This window comes from Balaenoptera physalus, assembly GCF_965194825.1.
Source record: "Balaenoptera physalus genome assembly, chromosome: 6".
In the NCBI taxonomy this organism is placed as follows: Eukaryota; Metazoa; Chordata; class Mammalia; order Artiodactyla; family Balaenopteridae; genus Balaenoptera; species Balaenoptera physalus.
This window is the reverse complement of record NC_138885.1, coordinates 79,103,144-79,121,376: the sequence shown is the minus strand read 5'-3', so window position 1 is coordinate 79,121,376 and position 18,233 is coordinate 79,103,144. Positions and strand designations below refer to the sequence as shown.

General features: G+C 36.6%; 1 protein-coding gene across 2 annotated transcripts in view; it reads right to left on the bottom strand.

Annotated features, from left to right (window-relative positions):
- Nucleotides 1–18,233, bottom strand: part of FAM171B (family with sequence similarity 171 member B) — a 66,953-nt gene that overhangs the window by 6,301 nt on the left and 42,419 nt on the right. For both annotated transcript variants that reach the window (XM_082466701.1, XM_082466700.1), the window contains exons 4-6: nucleotides 15,941–16,099; nucleotides 7,329–7,499; nucleotides 4,039–4,155 (exon numbers count right to left, since the gene is read on the bottom strand). In XM_082466701.1, the coding sequence (XP_082322827.1) occupies nucleotides 4,039–4,155; nucleotides 7,329–7,499; nucleotides 15,941–16,099 (447 nt within the window). The remainder of the gene's footprint in view (nucleotides 1–4,038; nucleotides 4,156–7,328; nucleotides 7,500–15,940; nucleotides 16,100–18,233) is intronic.

Here is an 18,233-nt window from a genome sequence, read left to right as displayed (position 1 = left end):
GCCAGAGTGCCTGAACTGGAATCCTGGCCTCACCCTTTCTTCCTGTGAGGTAGCGGGCAGGCTTCATTTACTTGTGTCTCAGTCCATGACTGTCATACCTCACCCATGTGGGCTGTTACGAGGATTAAATGGGTTAATACGTGTAACTATTTAGAACAGTGCTTAGCACATGATAAGCACTCAGTAAGTGTTAGCTATATTATACCACTGTTGTTAAATGAAACATCAAGGTTATAGAAGAACAGGCACTTCAGTACTGACTACACTTTCCTATATGGTAACTGATAATAAAATGTTTATCACATTGAATAGGCAACCAAGCACAGCATCGCACAATATGAAATTTCTTCAAACAAAAAAGAGATAAGAGTAACAATTCTACCTACAGATTCTTATTCAGGATCCAGAGCTGCAACAGAGTAAAGTTCAGCTATTAACTGGGTGAAATTCAACTTCTTCTCCAAAAGAATATTGAATATATATTTCCACAATAGAGTAATGCTAACAATTTTCACTCCACAGAATTCCAACAGAACTCACTTTTGGAATTAAGAGGCTGACATTGTTGCATTTGGCCCAAATCTTATATGTATGACAATAGCAAAAAAGCATACATCTGCATGTGTGTGTGGGCGCACCTGGGTGTATATGCGCATGCCCAAAAGGGGTTAGAAAGGTAGAAAATTACAATATATTTTCATTCAAATATACTTGAAAATGCATATTTAAAAAAAGTAATGGTACTTGTTTAATAAATTCTATACTCAGCCACCTACTTACCTATAGCAATCTGTGAAAAACCAATTGATTTTAATTTCTTGCACTTAAACAGATTTCTAGAATTCCTTGAAAAAATATTAAGATTTACTTTAAAAACAGATTTAGTATATTATTAACCAAATTATAACTAAAGTAGCTCTAGCACACCAGAGACTAACTAGCCCATCATAGGACCAATTTTGAGTCTACGGTAACACTTGCATCCTAAAATGTTTAGGAACATTAGTGATCCTCATATCCAACTCCCACAATTTAGAAAAAAGAAAACTAATACTCAGATGGGTAAGTACCTATTTCAAGCTCACCCTGTTAATTACTGTCAAAGCCAGAACTACAGTCAAGTTATCAAGTTATCCATATTTCTCGTATGGATTTTTCAAAACCATCACTAGAAGGTATCTAATTCAAACTGAACGGGAACCCCACACTTCTATGTTAGTACTCTGATTCACACAAAATCGTTCCTGACATATACGCTAAAACAAAACTTCCACCTATTTTAGAAAATTATTTCAGCTTTTATAATTCATAATCATCTTGTATAAATTGGTTGCTTCAGGTATATTTTCAGTGGAAAGCACACTTCTCTATAAAACTCAAGTGCCCCTTAGGTCATTTTTATTAGAAATGAAATAACTTGGATTTAGTTGAAGTATTAAATATTAATTGTTCTTTTTCATCTTTTTCATCATTTTATAGTTGCAAATCTAGAATGGGATATGGTCAGACAGCTGGCAAGACTGCATGATATTTTGCACCATGAAAAACAAAAGTAATCACCCTCTGGTTTCTGAATAAATCTCATAAGCACTAAGTTCAAACAAAAACAGAACATCCTCTTGATCCTAATGGCTAATATTAATAGCTCATATTTCTTCTATTGAAATACTAAATTTTAGCTTCATTGAAAAAAAGTCTTGTTACCTTGCATGGTTTAAAATTCAAAGGTTGTCAAATATAAAATGAAAATATCAAACTATTTTTAAAATTGCAGAAAAAACTCAAAGCCTTCAAATTATTAATAGGCAGCCATAACAAAGTTAGCAGATAAATTGCTACAGAGAAATGTATGTAAAATGTCATCCACATCCTGGATCAGGGTGTGCACTGGGACTATTCCTGAACAGCATGAAAGAGCCAGGTTGCAGCTGCCTTTCAGCTGGGAACCAAGACACTAGATAAACCAAAAGAATTATCTCTGACACATGATTAAAGATGAAGGAGTGACATATGCATTCAGCTTTCACACTTTCCCTAAACGTTACTAAAATGACACTGAAAGCTTTGTTTTGTTTTTGTCTTATATTTGTTATTTTATTTTTTTTCATCTTGATTGGAGTACACTTGCTTTACAATGCTGTGTTAGTTTCTGCTGTATAACAAAGTGAATCAGCTATATGTGTATATATATATCCCCATATCCCCTCCCTCTTGCACCTCCCTCCCACCCTCCCTATCCCACCCCTCTACGTGGTCACAAAGCACTGGGCTGATCTCCCTGTGCTATGCAGCTGCTTCCCACTAGCTATCTATTTTACATTTGGTAGTGTATCTATGTCCATGCCACTCTCTCACTTCCTCCCAGTTTACCCTTCCCCCTCCCTGTGTCCTCAAGTCCATTCTTTATGTCTGTGTCTTTATTCCTGTCCTGCCCCTCGGTTCTTCAGAACCTTTTTTTTTTTTTTCTTTAGATTCCATATATATGTGTTAGCATACGGTATTCGTTTTTCTCTTTCTGACTTACTTCACTCTGTATGACAGACTCTAGGTCCATCCACCTCACTACAAATAACTCAATTTCATTTCTTTTTATGGCTGAGTAATATTCCATTGTATATGTGCCACATCTTCTTTATCCATTCATCTGTTGATGGACACTTAGGTTGCGTCCATGTCCTGGCTATTGTAAATAGAGCTGCAATGAACATTTTGGTACATGACTCTTTTTGAATTATGGTTTTCTCTGGGTATATGCCCAGTAGTGGGATTGCTGGGTCATATGGTAGTTCTATGTTTAGTTTTTTAAGGAACCTGCATACTGTCCTCCATAGTGGCTGTCTCAATTTACATCCCAACTAACAGTGCAAGAGTGTTCCCTTTTCTCCACACCCTCTCAGCATTTCTTGTTTGTAGATTTTTTGATGATGTTTTGTTTTTATAAATAGACAAAAACCCATAGGTGAAAGCAGACTGAGATAAGAGACAAGAGCAACAAGATGCTGACTGCTGGAAAGTTGACTTAACAGAGCTGGCAGCAGGGAAAGCCAAGAACTTATACCAGCGAACACCAGATGCCCTAGAAGGTGGTAGCAGGTCCATGATGCAACCAGTCTACACTACAGTAGGTTAGAGTATTTCTTTTTTTAAGATGACTTAATGGATGAAACATGCAATGTTTGAGTATTTTGGGATAGAAATCCTACATCTTGAGTTGTGTTTAAGTACAAAGTAAATAGATAATTTGATACCATGTTAAATCTAGGAAAAATGAAATACCTATTTCTCCTAGAATATGAATAGGCCATTCCTAGCAGACAGCTCTTGGTTTTCGTCCACCTTCCGTTCATATGTCAGGCCAATCTCCATTTGAGCTATCACTTGTCTTATCTCGGAAACAGTCTGGGGACACTATTATTCAACAGCCCCTCCTCCTCCTCACCACAGCCTCACCAAGGAGAATGCTCACGACCTAAGTCTGGGCCCATCTAAATTCCACATCCCTAGAAAGATCAGGAACAGTGTGAGGAAAGGACTGCAAAGGGTTAGTATCAGCTGTTATGAAGCAGCAGTCTTCCAAAGACAGTCAAGTAGGTCTGCTAACTGGGCCCTCTAGGATTCCTGCCTTTTACGATCTGCTTCTTCAGCTTTCCCTAGGATTCTGCAAACTCCCTATATCCTAACACATTTTTTTAATTATCTAAAATCTATTCCTATTTTTTGCAACTAAAAACTCTAACTGATCTGGGTAGAATTTATTCATAAAAAGTAAACTAAGGAAATTCTTGATTTGAATACATTTCATACTTCAGATTCATCAGATATTACAGCTATGAAGGACCTTAGAGTTCATGGAATTTAATCTTTCCTGATACACATGGAAAAAATTAAATAAAGCTGAGATCAAGAGACTAAAAGCTTTTTCCAGTGTCATACAGTAAGTGGCAATGCTTAGAATAAAATGGGAATCTCCTAATATCAATTTCAGCATGACTATTTGGACTTTTTAAAATTTACTCTTTGTTTCATTTTTTACCATACCTCTAGTTCCTGGAAGTGGAGCTGCTATCCAGTAGCCCAAATGAGGTGCCTCGTATGTCCAAATTAAATGATTGTTATATTCCTGGACCATTCCCCGGCCATGATTTACCCAAGCACCTAAAAAGGAAGGCAAGTAAAAAATACTAATCGATTAGTTTATATATCTTTAATGCTGATAGGAATTTGCTGATAGTCATGTATAGAATACTTTGCAGGACTTTTTCAAAGATTATGAAAACTGTGGCAATATATTATCATGGGATAATATATATCATAATACAGTACATATAATAATATATTAAATAGAATAATTTGATTTGTTATGACTAAAGGAAATAAAATCAATACTAATAAACTAAGGATATAGATCTATTTAGGGAAATCATGACTCCAAATAATGTCTACATTGTGCATATTGAGATATGTCTTAATAAGAATGTGAGTAGTTAAATCCAAATTTATCAACAGGTGGTTGTTACCTATTCTGGGATTCTGATTAAACACTTATAGTCTATGTTTTATGGCCTTATTATTTATTAAATACTGTTTTGTTCTAGTACTGCTGGCATAGCTCTTTTAGAACTCAATTTTTAAAAACTTTTTAAAAAATGCTATTCGGATTCAATTAAATGTTATCCACAGAAAAAAGCATTCAGTAAAGCCAGTATCTTTTATGAAGTCCAGCATAACAAAGCTATTTATAAGTTTGGTGTATAGTTGTATTTAGTTTATTGATTCCTTGTAATGATGTATATCTATAACATGTAAAACAGTGTTTTTAATAAGGTAGACAAACTTGAAATTATCAGAATAAGTCAACCTACTGCTTTTTAAATAGTCACATTAAAACTAAGCATTACATATGTGACAAATCAATTCAAAAATTCTGCCACTGGAAGGTACATTAGAGACAAAGCCCTTTTTCAGGAGAAACAATCAGAAAACAGAACTCAAAGCAGATATTCTTTTTAAAGTGTCTTAAAACAATTCTCTCATTCAACAAATTAGGAAATTGAGGCCAGAATAAATTAAGTGATTTGTTCAAAATCACACTGCTGGTAAATGGACCAGAAACCAGGTCTTAGAGCTCTTAATCCAGTGTTTAACAGTAGTATACCACTGTGACATTGTGATTTATAATAAGAAATATATATGTGGTCTTAATCCCCAGTCCTGGCACAGAGCTCCTAAAACCTCGTAATTTCCTATGTGATAAGGTCCAAAAAGGTGGAGAGTGTCTTTTGTTGTTCATAACAAGCCGCTTTCAATGACACCTGAGTTTATGTTAATGAGGTGAATTTTGGAAAGTCCCTGTGGATAGGAGCCTGGTTGCCAGGGGAGCCAACCACGTGATCAGAGTGTTGGACCTTTCATCCCCAGCCCCACGCACCCCTGTAGAGAAGGAAGAGGGGCTGGAGCTCGAACTCAATCACCAGTGTTCAATGATTTAATCAAGCATGCCTACATAATAAGGCCTCCATAAAAATCCCTGAACTCCAGGGTTTAGAGAGCAGAGTTGGTGAACACGTGGAGGTGCTGGGAGGGTGAAGCACCCAGAGGAGAGAGCACTGAAGCTCCAGGCCCTTTCTCCCGTACCTTGCCCTATGCGTCTCCTCCATCTGGCTATTACCAAGTTGTACCCTTCTATAACAAACTGATAATCTAGTTAGTAAACGTCTGTCTTCCTGTGAGCTGTTCTAGCAAGTTATCAAACTCGAGGAGAGGGTCATGGGAACCTCCAATTTATAGCCAGCTGGTCAGAAGCATGGGTGACAAGCTGGACTTGCAACTGGCCTCTTGAGTTGAGGGCTGTAGGACCGAGCCCTTAACCTGTAGGATCTGACACTAACTCCAGGTAGAGAGTGTCTAAATTGAATGAAATTTTAGGACACTTAGCTCGTGTTAAGAGTCCTGCTTGGCACAGGAAAAACATCCTCACATTTGGTGACCAGAAGTGAAGTTTTGAGTGTAGAATAGAGTTGAGAGAAGAAGAGTTTGTCCCTTACAACTACCATTGTTATTTATATAGTTTCCAGTCTTTCTTAAACAATAATATATCCATGTTTTTATCTTCTATAGTGAACATGTGTGTGTTTGTGCCTCACTACCTACCCTTCCAGTTACAGTGAAACCTCATTCCAATCTCCTTTGAGGATCTACTGCTCCCTATTCTCAGTCCACATGATTAGTTTAGGGCTCCAATCCCAGTTCCAACACATAACTTAAGCCTAAATAAATTTGTGCAATCTATTTGCAGGCCACACAGATTGGTTCCAAGATGGGCATGCAAACCCCATTCTACAAATGCAGTGAATCCAAGGGCTTATGTAATAGCTACTAGGAAAAGAATTTCTCTTTCCGTTGGACTTTAACCTGGGTAGTATAAAGTGAGAGCACCTACAGCCTTCTTGACACTCAGAAGGTAAATCCTATTCCAGAAAGTTATTAACACAGGAAACAGATGAGAGAGAAATTAAGCCCTGCAAAACTGTCTAGGCTGTGTATCATGACTTAACCCAAGGCAGTTCTACCCCTGGACCCAGTTTTGGACTGATCATCTTTTCTTGTTTTTTTTTTTGGTAAAGATTTCCACCTTATTTACATGGAAACACAAGAAAACCAAGAGAAGCAGAAGGGAAAAAAAGTTCATCCAGCTGTTATTTAGGAGGCTAAACTCAGGAAACAAAATTGGTACGAAAGATTTTTTTTTTGAAAATAATCTCTCTTTCTACCCTCTCTCTATATATATATAATACACATACATATATATACACACATACATCTAAAACACAGTGTTATTTATTTTCATGAAATTAGCATACATTTATCAATTGCTTTAGCCAAGCTTTTAGATATAACTTCATACTGCCTATCAAAACAAGAACAAACCCATAAGAGCAGAAATAATTTTAAAAATTTTATTTCTGCTCAAAATATAAAAACATGGGAATGTGAGTAAATAATGCTATCTTAAAATGTAATAGTGATATCCTTTTCCCCGCAATTGTATTATATTAATCAAAGTAGGGCCACTTTTGGTCATTAACAAAGTGCTTAAAATTATAATATTACTGATTTAGTACTCTACTAAAGATAAAACATTCAAATATAAATATTTTAATGTTTTAAATAAGGTATATTAAAATTTAATATTGTATATAAAATATAGAAATTTTATTTGTCAATTATACCTTAATAAAGCTGAAAATTTTTAATAAAAATATAGAAACATATTTGTAAAATATTCAAATATTCAAAATATTCAGAACCTTTTCACCTAGCTCACATACCTGTGTTCATATCAAATGTCCAGGCAGGTATGTTATCCCCTGCACGTATACCTTTTGTACGTAGAAGTGGGAGAGAAATTTGAATAGAGCCATCCACCTTTAATTCTTTTCCTCCAGAATATATTTTCACACATATTGCAGCAAGAGGAGTCAGTTCATTGCCTTCAAAACCTAAAAACAGAAGACAGTTCATTAAAATCATATGTAAAACACAAACTGTAGTTGTGTATTAACAACAGACTAATATTGGCCTAAAATATCTAGCTCCTCTATTTCACCCAGGGTTATCCATTTTAATATCAAATAGATACTGGATTCTATTTAAGGATTTTTAAACTATAAAATATATCATAAATAAATGCTATACTTATGTAATATTGACAAATCAGTATGAGCCTAAAGATCGAATTCTCTCTGAGTCCTCTGATTTAACGTCACTGCAATCTAATTCAGTGTTTTTAAAAACCTACAAAACCAACAGGAAGGCTGCCTCTCTGAGGAGGAGACATTTGAGCAGTGGCCAAATGAGAAGGTGCCATCCATGCAGAGACCTCAGAGAAGAGCTTTTCAGGCATAAGAAACCAGTGCAAAGCTCCCAAATCAGAAGTGATCTTGGCACGTGTAAGAAAGAAAGAAGACTGGAGGTCAGAGAGAGGTGGAAATAGCATAGGGCCTTGGAGGCCATGGAAAGGAATCCTTATTATCGCTGCCACCGAATCTGGTATATATCTTCAGTTATCAGACAGGGCAACCACTGGCTTATTGGAAATTTTCTGTTAAATATAAGAGAATTAACCTTTGTAAACTTCCTGAAACTCTAACCATAAGGTAAGCAAAGTAATGCCATACAAATTCTGTAGACTAGTTGCACTGGTCAGTAATGTACTGTAAAAAGTACTATGTAATCTGTAAGTAATTATAATCTCTTGTATCAAACTATTTATAAAGCTAGCTGGCTTTCTTAACTCCACCCCTCAGTTCTACACAGTCGGTGGCTTCACATAGTGAATGCAGCTGAAACTGATGAAATCAGCATCCCACCATTTGGGATAAGGCCAACTCAAAGAAGAAGGAAAAAAGAGTCTGAAAGACAATGAGGAGGAAACTTTCACAAAGAATTTTCATACTTGTAGAACTCTAGAACTGTACAATCCAGTAGAGTAGCCAGAAGCAGCATGCAGCAATTTAAATTTAAATGAGATGAGCAATATAGTTTCTCAGTGCACTGGTTATGTGTCAAGAGCTCAACAGCCACATGTGGCTTAGCAGCTACCATACTGGGCAGAGCAGAACATTCCCATTTGTCAGCACAGCTCTAGAACTTTGAAAATGTTAGCAGCATTCTCAGGACAATTGAAATGTTTAATGAATAATCTCAAAAGCAGGTAGTAGAAGAATGCTGAAGGGCAGAGCACATTATGGCTCCTTCCCACTGAATCTAATGAGTTTTGTTCATAAGAACCCTCCAATGCAACATGAGCTTCATTTGCAATAGTGTATATATTGGTACCATTCTTGTGATGCTTTTATTTTGAGCATCCTATAACTTACAACTGGAAAACTTTGACAGGTATCTTAGATTGGCTTCCTCAAGAAGCAAACCCTGAAATAACAATATGGAGGAAGCACCCACCACTGAGGGAATGGAGGAGTAACACAGAAGAAGGAAGCCAACACAGGATGTGTTAATGAGCAGGTGTGTATGCGTTATGTGCTCTTTGTCTGTCATTGGTTGAGACCTTGCCCCTTGTGAGGGCCAAGTCTGCATCCTGGACCAGGGAATGCCCTTAAGCAGAGATTTGTGCAGTAGGAAACACAGACTTGTAACAGAAGACAGGGTCATCTGGCTGGGGCATCAATAGCATCAGCTACAGCAGGTTAGAAAAAAAAAAAAAAAAAAAGCCTATCTAACCATAACATCTATATGCTTATTACTCTAATTTCTGACTACTCCCCAAACGACATGGACCAAAAATTTGACTCAAGGGAAACCATAAAAATTACATATTATCTGAGCTGATTTTAAAAACAGTGGAATAAATAGAAGTTTAAAAAAAATAATTGCCAGGGGACGTTCAAGATGGCAGAGGAGTTACGACGTGGAGATCACCTTCCTCCCCACAAATACATCAAAAATACATCTACATGTGGAACAACTCCTACAGAACACCTACTGAACGCTGGCAGAAGACCTCAGACTTCCCAAAAGGCAAGAAACTGCCCACGTACCTGGCCGTGTGGCTGACAGGGTCTTGGTGCTCTGGCCGGGTGTCAGCCCTGAGCCTCTGAGGTGGGAGAGCCGAGCTCAGGACATTGGTCCACCAGAGACCTCCCAGACCGGCCCCACATATCAATCGGCAAGCACTCTCCCAGAGATCTCCGTCTTAATGCTAAGACCCAGCTCCACTCAACGACCAGCAAGCTCCAGTGCTGGACTCCCCATGCCAAACAACTAGCCAGACAGGAACACAACCCCACCCATTAGCAGAGATGCCACCTAAAATCATAATAAGTTCACAGACACCCCAAAACACACCACCGGACGCAGTCCTGCCCCCCAGAAAGACAAGATCCAGCCTCATCCACCAGAACACAGGCACCAGTCCCCTCCACCACGAAGCCTACACAACCCACTGAACCAACCTTACCCATGGGGGGCAGACACTAAAAACAATGGGAACTACGAACCTGCAGCCTGTGGAAAGGAGACCCCAAACACAGTTAGTTAAGCAAAATGAGAAGACACAGAAATACACAGCAGATGAAGGAGCAAGGTAAAAACCCACCAGACCAAACAAATTATGAGGAAACAGGCAGTCTACCTGAAAAAGAATTCAGAGTAAAGATGACCCAAAATCTTGGAAGTAGAATGGAGAAAATACAAGAAACGTTTAACAGGGACCTAGAAGAACTAAAGAGCAAACAAACAATGATGAACAATACAATAAATGAAATTTAAAATTCTCTAGAAGGAATCAATAGCAGAATAACTGAAGCAGAGGAATGGATAAGTGACCTGGAAGATAAAATAGTGGAAATAACTACCACAGAGCAGAATAAAGAAAAAAGAATGAAAAGAATTGAGGACAGTCTCACAGACCTTTGGGACAACATTAAATGCACCAATATTCAAATTATAGGGGCCCCAGAAGAAGAAGAGAAAAAGAAATGGACTGAGAAAATATTTGAAGAGATTACAGTTGAAAACTTCCCTAATATAGGAAAGGAAATAGTCAATCAAGTCCAGGAAGCACAGAGTCCCATACAGAATAAATCCAAGGAGAAATGCGCCAAGAGACATATTAATCAAACTATCAAAAAATTAATACAAAGAAAAAATATTAAAAGCAGCAAGGGAAAACAACAAATAACATACAAGGGAATCCCCATAAGGTTAACAGCTGATCTTTCAGCAGAAACTCTGCAAGCCAGAAGGGAGTGGCAGGACATATTTAAAGTGATGAAAGGGAAAAACCTACAACCAAATTTACTCTACCCAGCAAGGATCTCATTCAGATTCGATGGAGAAATTAAAACCTTTACACACAAGAGAAAGCTAAGAGGATTCAGCACCAACAAACCAGCTTTACAACAAATGCTAAAGGAACTTCTCTAGGAGGAAACACAAGAGAAGGAAAAGACCTACAATAACAAACCTAAAACAATTAAGAAAATGGGAATAGGAACATACATATCAATAATTACCTTAAATGTAAATGGATTAAATGCTCCAACCAAAAGACATAGACTGGCTGAATGGATACAAAAACAAGACCTGTATATATGCTGTCTACAAGAGACCCACTTCAGACCTAGGGACACATACACTGAAAGTGAGGGGATGGAAAAAGATATTCCATGAAAATGGAAATCAAAAGAAAGCTGGAGTAGCAATTCTCATATCAGACAAAATCGACTTTAAAACAAAGACTATTACATGAGACAAAGAAGGACACTACATAATGATCAAGGGATCAATCCAAGAAGAAGATATAACAATTGTAAATATTTATGTACCCAACATAGGAGCACCTCAATACATAAGACAAATGCTAACAGCCATAAAAGGGGAAATCGACAGTAACACAATCATAGTAGGGGACTTTAACACCCCACTTTCACCAATGGACAGATCATCCAAAATGAAAATAAATAAGGAAACACAAGCTTTAAATGATATATTAAACAAGATGGACTTAATTGATATTTATAGGACATTCCATCCAAAAACAACAGAATACACTTTCTTCTCAAGTGCTCATGGGATATAATCCAGGGTAGATCATATCTTCGGTCACAAATCAAGCCTTGGTAAATTTAAGAAAATTGAAATCATATCAAGTATCTTTTCTGACCACAACGCTATGAGACTAGATATCAATTACAGGAAAAAATCTGTAAAAAATAAAAACATATGGAGGCTAAACAATTCATTACTAAATAACCAAGAGATCACTGAAGAAATTGAAGAGGAAATCAAAAAATACCTAGAAACAAATGACAATGAAAACATGACGACCCAAAACCTATGGGATGGAGCAAAAGCAGTTCTAAGAGGAAAGTTTATAGCAATACAATCCTACCTCAAGAAACAAGAAAAATCTCAAATAAACAACCTAACCTTACACCTAAAGCAATTAGAGAAAGAAGAACAAAAAAACCCCAGAGTTAGCAGAAGGAAAGAAATCATAAGGATCAGATCAGAAATAAATGAAAAAGAAATGAAGGAAACAATAGCAAAGATCAATAAAACTAAAAGCTGGTTCTTTGAGAAGATAAACAAAATTGATAAACCATTAGCCAGACTCATCAAGGAAAAAGGGGAAAAGACTCAAATCAACAGAATTAGAAATGAAAAGGAGAAGTAGCAACTGACACTGCAGAAATACAAAGGATCATGAGAGATTAATGCACGCAACTAATTATATGCCAATAAAATGGACAACCTGGAAGAAATGGACAAATTCTTAGAAAAGCACAACCTTCCGAGACTGAACCAGGAAGAAATAGAAAATATAAACAGACCAATCACAAGCACTGAAATTGAAACTGTGATAAAAAATCTTCCAACAAACAAAAGCCCAGGACCAGATGTCTTCACAGGCGAATTCTATCAAAGATTATAGAAGAGTTAACACCCGTCCTTCTCAAACTCTTCCAATATATAGCAGAGGGAGGAACACTCCCAAACTCATTCTACGAGGCCACCATCACCCTGATAGCAAAACCAGACAAAGATGTCACAAAAAAAGAAAACTACAGGCCAATATCACTGATAAGCATAGATGCAAAAATCCTCTACAAAATACTAGCAAACAGAATCCAACAGCACATTAAAAGGATCATACACTAGGATCAAGTGGGGTTTATCCCAGGAATGCAAGGATTCTTCAATATATGCAAATCAATCAATGTGATAAACCATATTAACAAACTGAAGGAGAAAAACCATATGATCATCTCAATAGATGCAGAGAAAGCTTTCAACAAAATTCAACACACATTTATGATAAAAACCCTCCAGAGAGTAGGCACAGAGGGAACTTACCTCAACATAATAAAGGTCATATATGACAAACCCACAGCCAACATCGGTCTCAATGGTGAAAAACTGAAACCATTTCCACTAAGATCAGGAGCAAGACAAGGTTGCCCACTCTCACCACTATTATTCAACATAGTTTTGGAAGTTTTAGCCACAGCAATCAGAGAAGAAAAAGAAATGAAAGGAATACAAATTGGAAAGGAAGAAGTAAAACTGTCACCGTTTGCAGATGACATGATACTATACATAGAGAATCCTAAAGATGTTACCAGAAAAGTACTAGAGCTAATCAATGAATTTGGTAAAGTAGCAGGATACAAAATTAATGCACAGAAATCTCTTGCATTCCTATACACTAATGATGAAAAATCTGAAAGAGAAATTAAGGAAACACTCCCATTTACCACTGCAACAAAAAGAATAAAATACCTAGGAATAAACCTACCTAAGTAGACAAAAGACCTGTATGCAGAAAACTATAAGACACTCATGAAAGAAATTAAAGATGATACCAACAGATGGAGAGATATACCATGTTCTTGGATTGGAAGAGTCAACATTGTGAAAATGACTATACTACCCAAAGCAGTCTACAGATTCAATGCAATCCCTATCAAACTACCAATGGCATTTTTCACAGAACTAGAACAAAAAATTTCACAATTTGTATGGAAACACAAAAGACCCCGAACAGCCAAAGCAATCTTGAGAAAGAATATCGGAGCTGGAGGATTCAGGCTCCCTGACTTCAGACTATACTACACAGCTACAGTAATCAGGACAGTATGGTACTGGCACAAAAACAGAAATATAGATCAATGGAACAGGCTAGAAAGCCCAGAGAAAAACCCACGCACATATGGTCACCTTATCTCTGATAAAGGAGGCAAGAATATACAATGGAGAAAAGACAGCCTCTTCAATAAGTGGTGCTGGGAAAACTGGACAGGTACATGTAAAAGAATGAAATTAGAACACTCCCTAACACCATACACAAAAATAAACTCAAAATGGATTAAAGACCTAAATGTAAGGCCAGACACTATAAAACTCTTAGAGGAAAACATAGGCAGAACACTCTATGACGTACATCACAGCAAGATCCTTTTTGACCCACCTTCTACAGAAATGGAAATATAAACAAATGGGACCTAATGAAACTTAAAAGCTTTTGCACAGGAAAGGAAACCATAAACAAGAAGAAAAGACAACCCTCAGAATGGGAGAAAATATTTGCAAATGGAGCAAATGACAAAGGATTAATCTCTAAAATTTACAAGCAGCCCATGCAGCTCAATATCAAAAAAACAAACAACCCAATCCAAAAATGGGCAGAAGACCTAAATCGACATTTCTCCAAAGAAGATATACAGATTGCCAACAAACACATGAAAGGATGCTCAACATCACTAATCATGAGAGAAATGCAAATCAAAACTACAATTAAGTTTCAGCTCACACCGGTCAGAATGCCCATCATCAAAAAATCTACAAATGATAAATGCTGGAGAGGGTGTGGAGAAAAAGTAACCCTTTTACACTGTTGGTTGGAATGTAAATTGATACAGCCACTATGGAGAACAGTATGGAGGTTCCTTAAAAAGCTAAAAATAGAACTACCATATGACCCAGCAATCCCACTACTGGGCATATACCCTGAGAAAACCATAATTCAAAAAGAGTCATGTACCACAATGTTCATTGCAGCTCTGTTTACAGTAGCCAGGACATGGAAGCAACCTAAGTGTTCATTGACAGATGAATGGATAAAGAAGATGTGGCCCATATATACAATGGAACATTACTCAGCCATAAAAAGGAATGAAACTGAATTATTTGTAGTGAGGTGGATGGACCTAGAGACTGTCATACAGAGTGAAGTAAGTCAGAAAAAGTAAAACAAATACCGTATGCTAACACATATATGTGGAATCTAAAAAAAAAAAAAAGGTTCTGAAGAACCTAGGGGGCAGGACAGGAATAAAGACACAGACGTAGAGAATGGACTGAGGACATGGAGGGGGGAAGGGCAAAGTAAGAGAGTGGCATGGACATATATACACTACCAAAGGTAAAATAGATAGCTAGTGGGAAGCAGCCACATAGCACAGGGAGATCAGCTCAGTGCTTTGTGTCCACCTAGAGGGGTGGGATAGGGAGGGTGGGAGGGAGGGGATATGGGGATATATGTATACGTATAGCTGATTCACTTTGTTGTGCAGCAGAAACTAGCAAACCATTGTGAAGCAATTATACTCCAATAAAGTTGTTAAAAAAAAAAACAAACCTTGTAAAGTTTTTAAAGTTTTAGCAAAATACACTGCAACTCAAAGTGAAAAAATAATAATAATAAAATAAAAATAAAAACAGTGGAGTTTGTTAATTGCAACAACTGGTAGAAATGGTAGAACAAGTGTGGATGTACAGAGGGAAGATACAGTTTTTATAGGTGTCATTCATAAGTTAATTGTTAAATAAAGTGTAAAATTCCATCATCTTTGTAACGTAGGTCATGACAGCCTTATGTAAGCGTACTAGTGCTGCTGAATATAAAAAATACTTTTCAATATTACCGTTTTACTCAGAGGATATCAAATATATTTGAAAAGAAAAATTTCCAGTTGCTTACTCTAATCTATAAACTTTTTTATATCTAACAATTATTGACACTTCTGATCAATTTGATAAGAATGAATAGGTCAAATTATAATATATGTGTAAACTTCTTAATCAAATTTCTACTTTCAAATGTATTTTTTAATTTGCAAAATTATACAATAATCATTACTATTTTCTATAACTTGTTTACCTCCTTTGGATAAAAATATCCTGTAAATTAAACTCTCCATTAATTTGAAATAATGTATGCAGAAGACTGGTATAATCTTTCTTTCATTGGATCAAAGGGACTGCCTATAAACACTTTAATAACTATATTTATGTTTCAAAAGTGACATGTCTCCTCCAAAGCTTAAATGAATTTCAAACATCTAAATAAATAGTACTTGATGAGAGATTTATGTACTGTTTTTATAAATAGATTAGATTATAAAAAATTAGAAAATACCTGACTTATTGAGAGTAATTCCAGTCGTATACAGAAAATTATCCACTTTCAAAAACTGTTGTAGGACTGTAAGGTAGCCTGTAACGTTGCTAATGTGATGGCTGTTGGGTAGTCTAATTAAGGCTTTTGAAAACTGAACACTTGGTTGAGATTTAGCATCTGGAAAAAGGAAACCTCATTAGCAAACAGACAAAACAAATGCATATTAAGCAGAGCACTATTAGTCAGGACATTTTACTCTAAGTGAACCAGTTATTTCTAAAACATTACTGACATCTCCTAATTATAATTATTATTTTATATTCAGATCTGAATAAATAAGAAATGCCCCTTTCTTTAGATCATACAAGGCACCTTTAGCCTAGAGAGTGCTTGATTCGCCTGCCCAGAATTTCTTCACCCTTCGAGTTTCACTCTAGGGAACCACACATTGACCCATGTGGTTCACTTGGGGCTTCATTTCTGTAACAAGAGTAGAGGTAATGGTGCATGCCAGAATGGGCTGAAACCAATCAAAAGCATCTCATTATCCTGTTGGCCACAATGATTTGTTGAACTATGGGACTTGTGACAACCACAGTTAATGAGATGCAATGTGAGTTTTGCTTGGACTTCTAGGGGAAAAGACCTGCTATTCCCCACTAGATTTTATGTGAGCAGATATATGTCTGGGAGCTGCAAAAGCCATCTTGTGATCAAAAATGAAAGCTCGTTTGAAAATGAGACAATATTTAAGGACTGGAGAGTTGAGAAATGGAAAGAGTAAAACTAGTTCTCAATTATTTCAACTGAAGCCCTGATCAAGCCATGTCTAAAGTTGGTCCCATTCCTACACTTATCAATCATTTGAGCAATAAATAAGTGCTTCCTTTGGGCTTAAGCTAGTTTTGGGTTGGGTTTTCAGCAATTTGCAACAGAAGGTATCTTTGATGATAAGCCATATACTTAAGTGGGTAGGTTTCTGCATCAGGCAATTAAACATGCATTAGAAGTTTTTCAAATGCCAGACATTCAATTTATAAATATTATCTCATGTAAATAACTTTGAATTGACTATCCTCTAATTTATGGAGAACCCAGGGACAATATTGATTTTTTTCTGTAATCAGCAGATCTTTAACAATCAAGGGTCAACTCATATCATTAAAACTAAAAATTATCAGAAACAATCAGTTAAATTCTTAGGATGAAAAAAGTATCCGTTTTTAAAGAGTTACATGACAATAAAAAATAAACTATACACTGACTGAGAATTATCTTACATTGTTTTATTTATCATTTATGTATGAAGCTAGAAAAATGGTACCTGGAAAATAAACAGTTAAGGGATATAAAGAAAAACAACACATCTATATTATCCTTGTTAAATTGCTTTGAGGGCACAATGTAATACCTTTTGATCCCTTACAGGTACTATCTACAACTTACTTACTCTTTTAAAATGTGTGGCTTAATTATGATGAAAATCCAAACTTCTTTACAACTGAAAACATGTACACTAAAGAAAATGTCTAAGTGAACTTCTCTAAGGTTTTACACATTCCTGAAGTTTCCAATTTTTCCTGCTCCTTTTACTACAAATATATTTACATACAGGCCTAACACATTTTTCACTATACAAAATGAACAACTTCCTGATAAAATCTTAGAAGGAAAAATATAAACGTTTTTTGGAAGTTAAGAAGTGAGGATGTGTACTTTCTAAGGAAAGATTTAATATCATCAGAAACATCCATCCTTTCTCGGTTGGCCTCACCAATAGGTCAACTCTTAGGGAAACGAGGCAGTAAAAGGAATTCCAGAGGGCTCACAGTGTTCTCACAGAGATGGGCACGTGGCATGGGCAGTGCCACCCAGACAGACGAGAGCTCACCACTGCTTGGTACAGTGGCAAAGGAGTGGTACATGAATATGCTCACGCCGATCCTTTTCATACAACCCAGCAGAAATTACAATTTGTAATGGGGTTTGAAGAATCCAGTAAGGAGTAGGATGTGTCAAGAGAAAACCAAAACAAACAAATGAAGCAGGACTGTGGAGAACCTGATTTCACTAAGGCCCCAGCAGCATAAAATGTGGCCTCTCTCTGCAAATATGTAGCTTCTATTTACTTTCCACCCTTCACACGCAGCGCTACATCCACCCATCCTGCCATGCACCGGCAAACTCAGTGCAAGAGTAAGAGATTCTACTGCCTTGCTCAGTAAATTACTCTAAGATTAATCAAGCCCTAGTTAATTTTTTCCAAATGATAGTGTTAGGCTTTCTTTTTTTTAATACATTAGGACTAAAC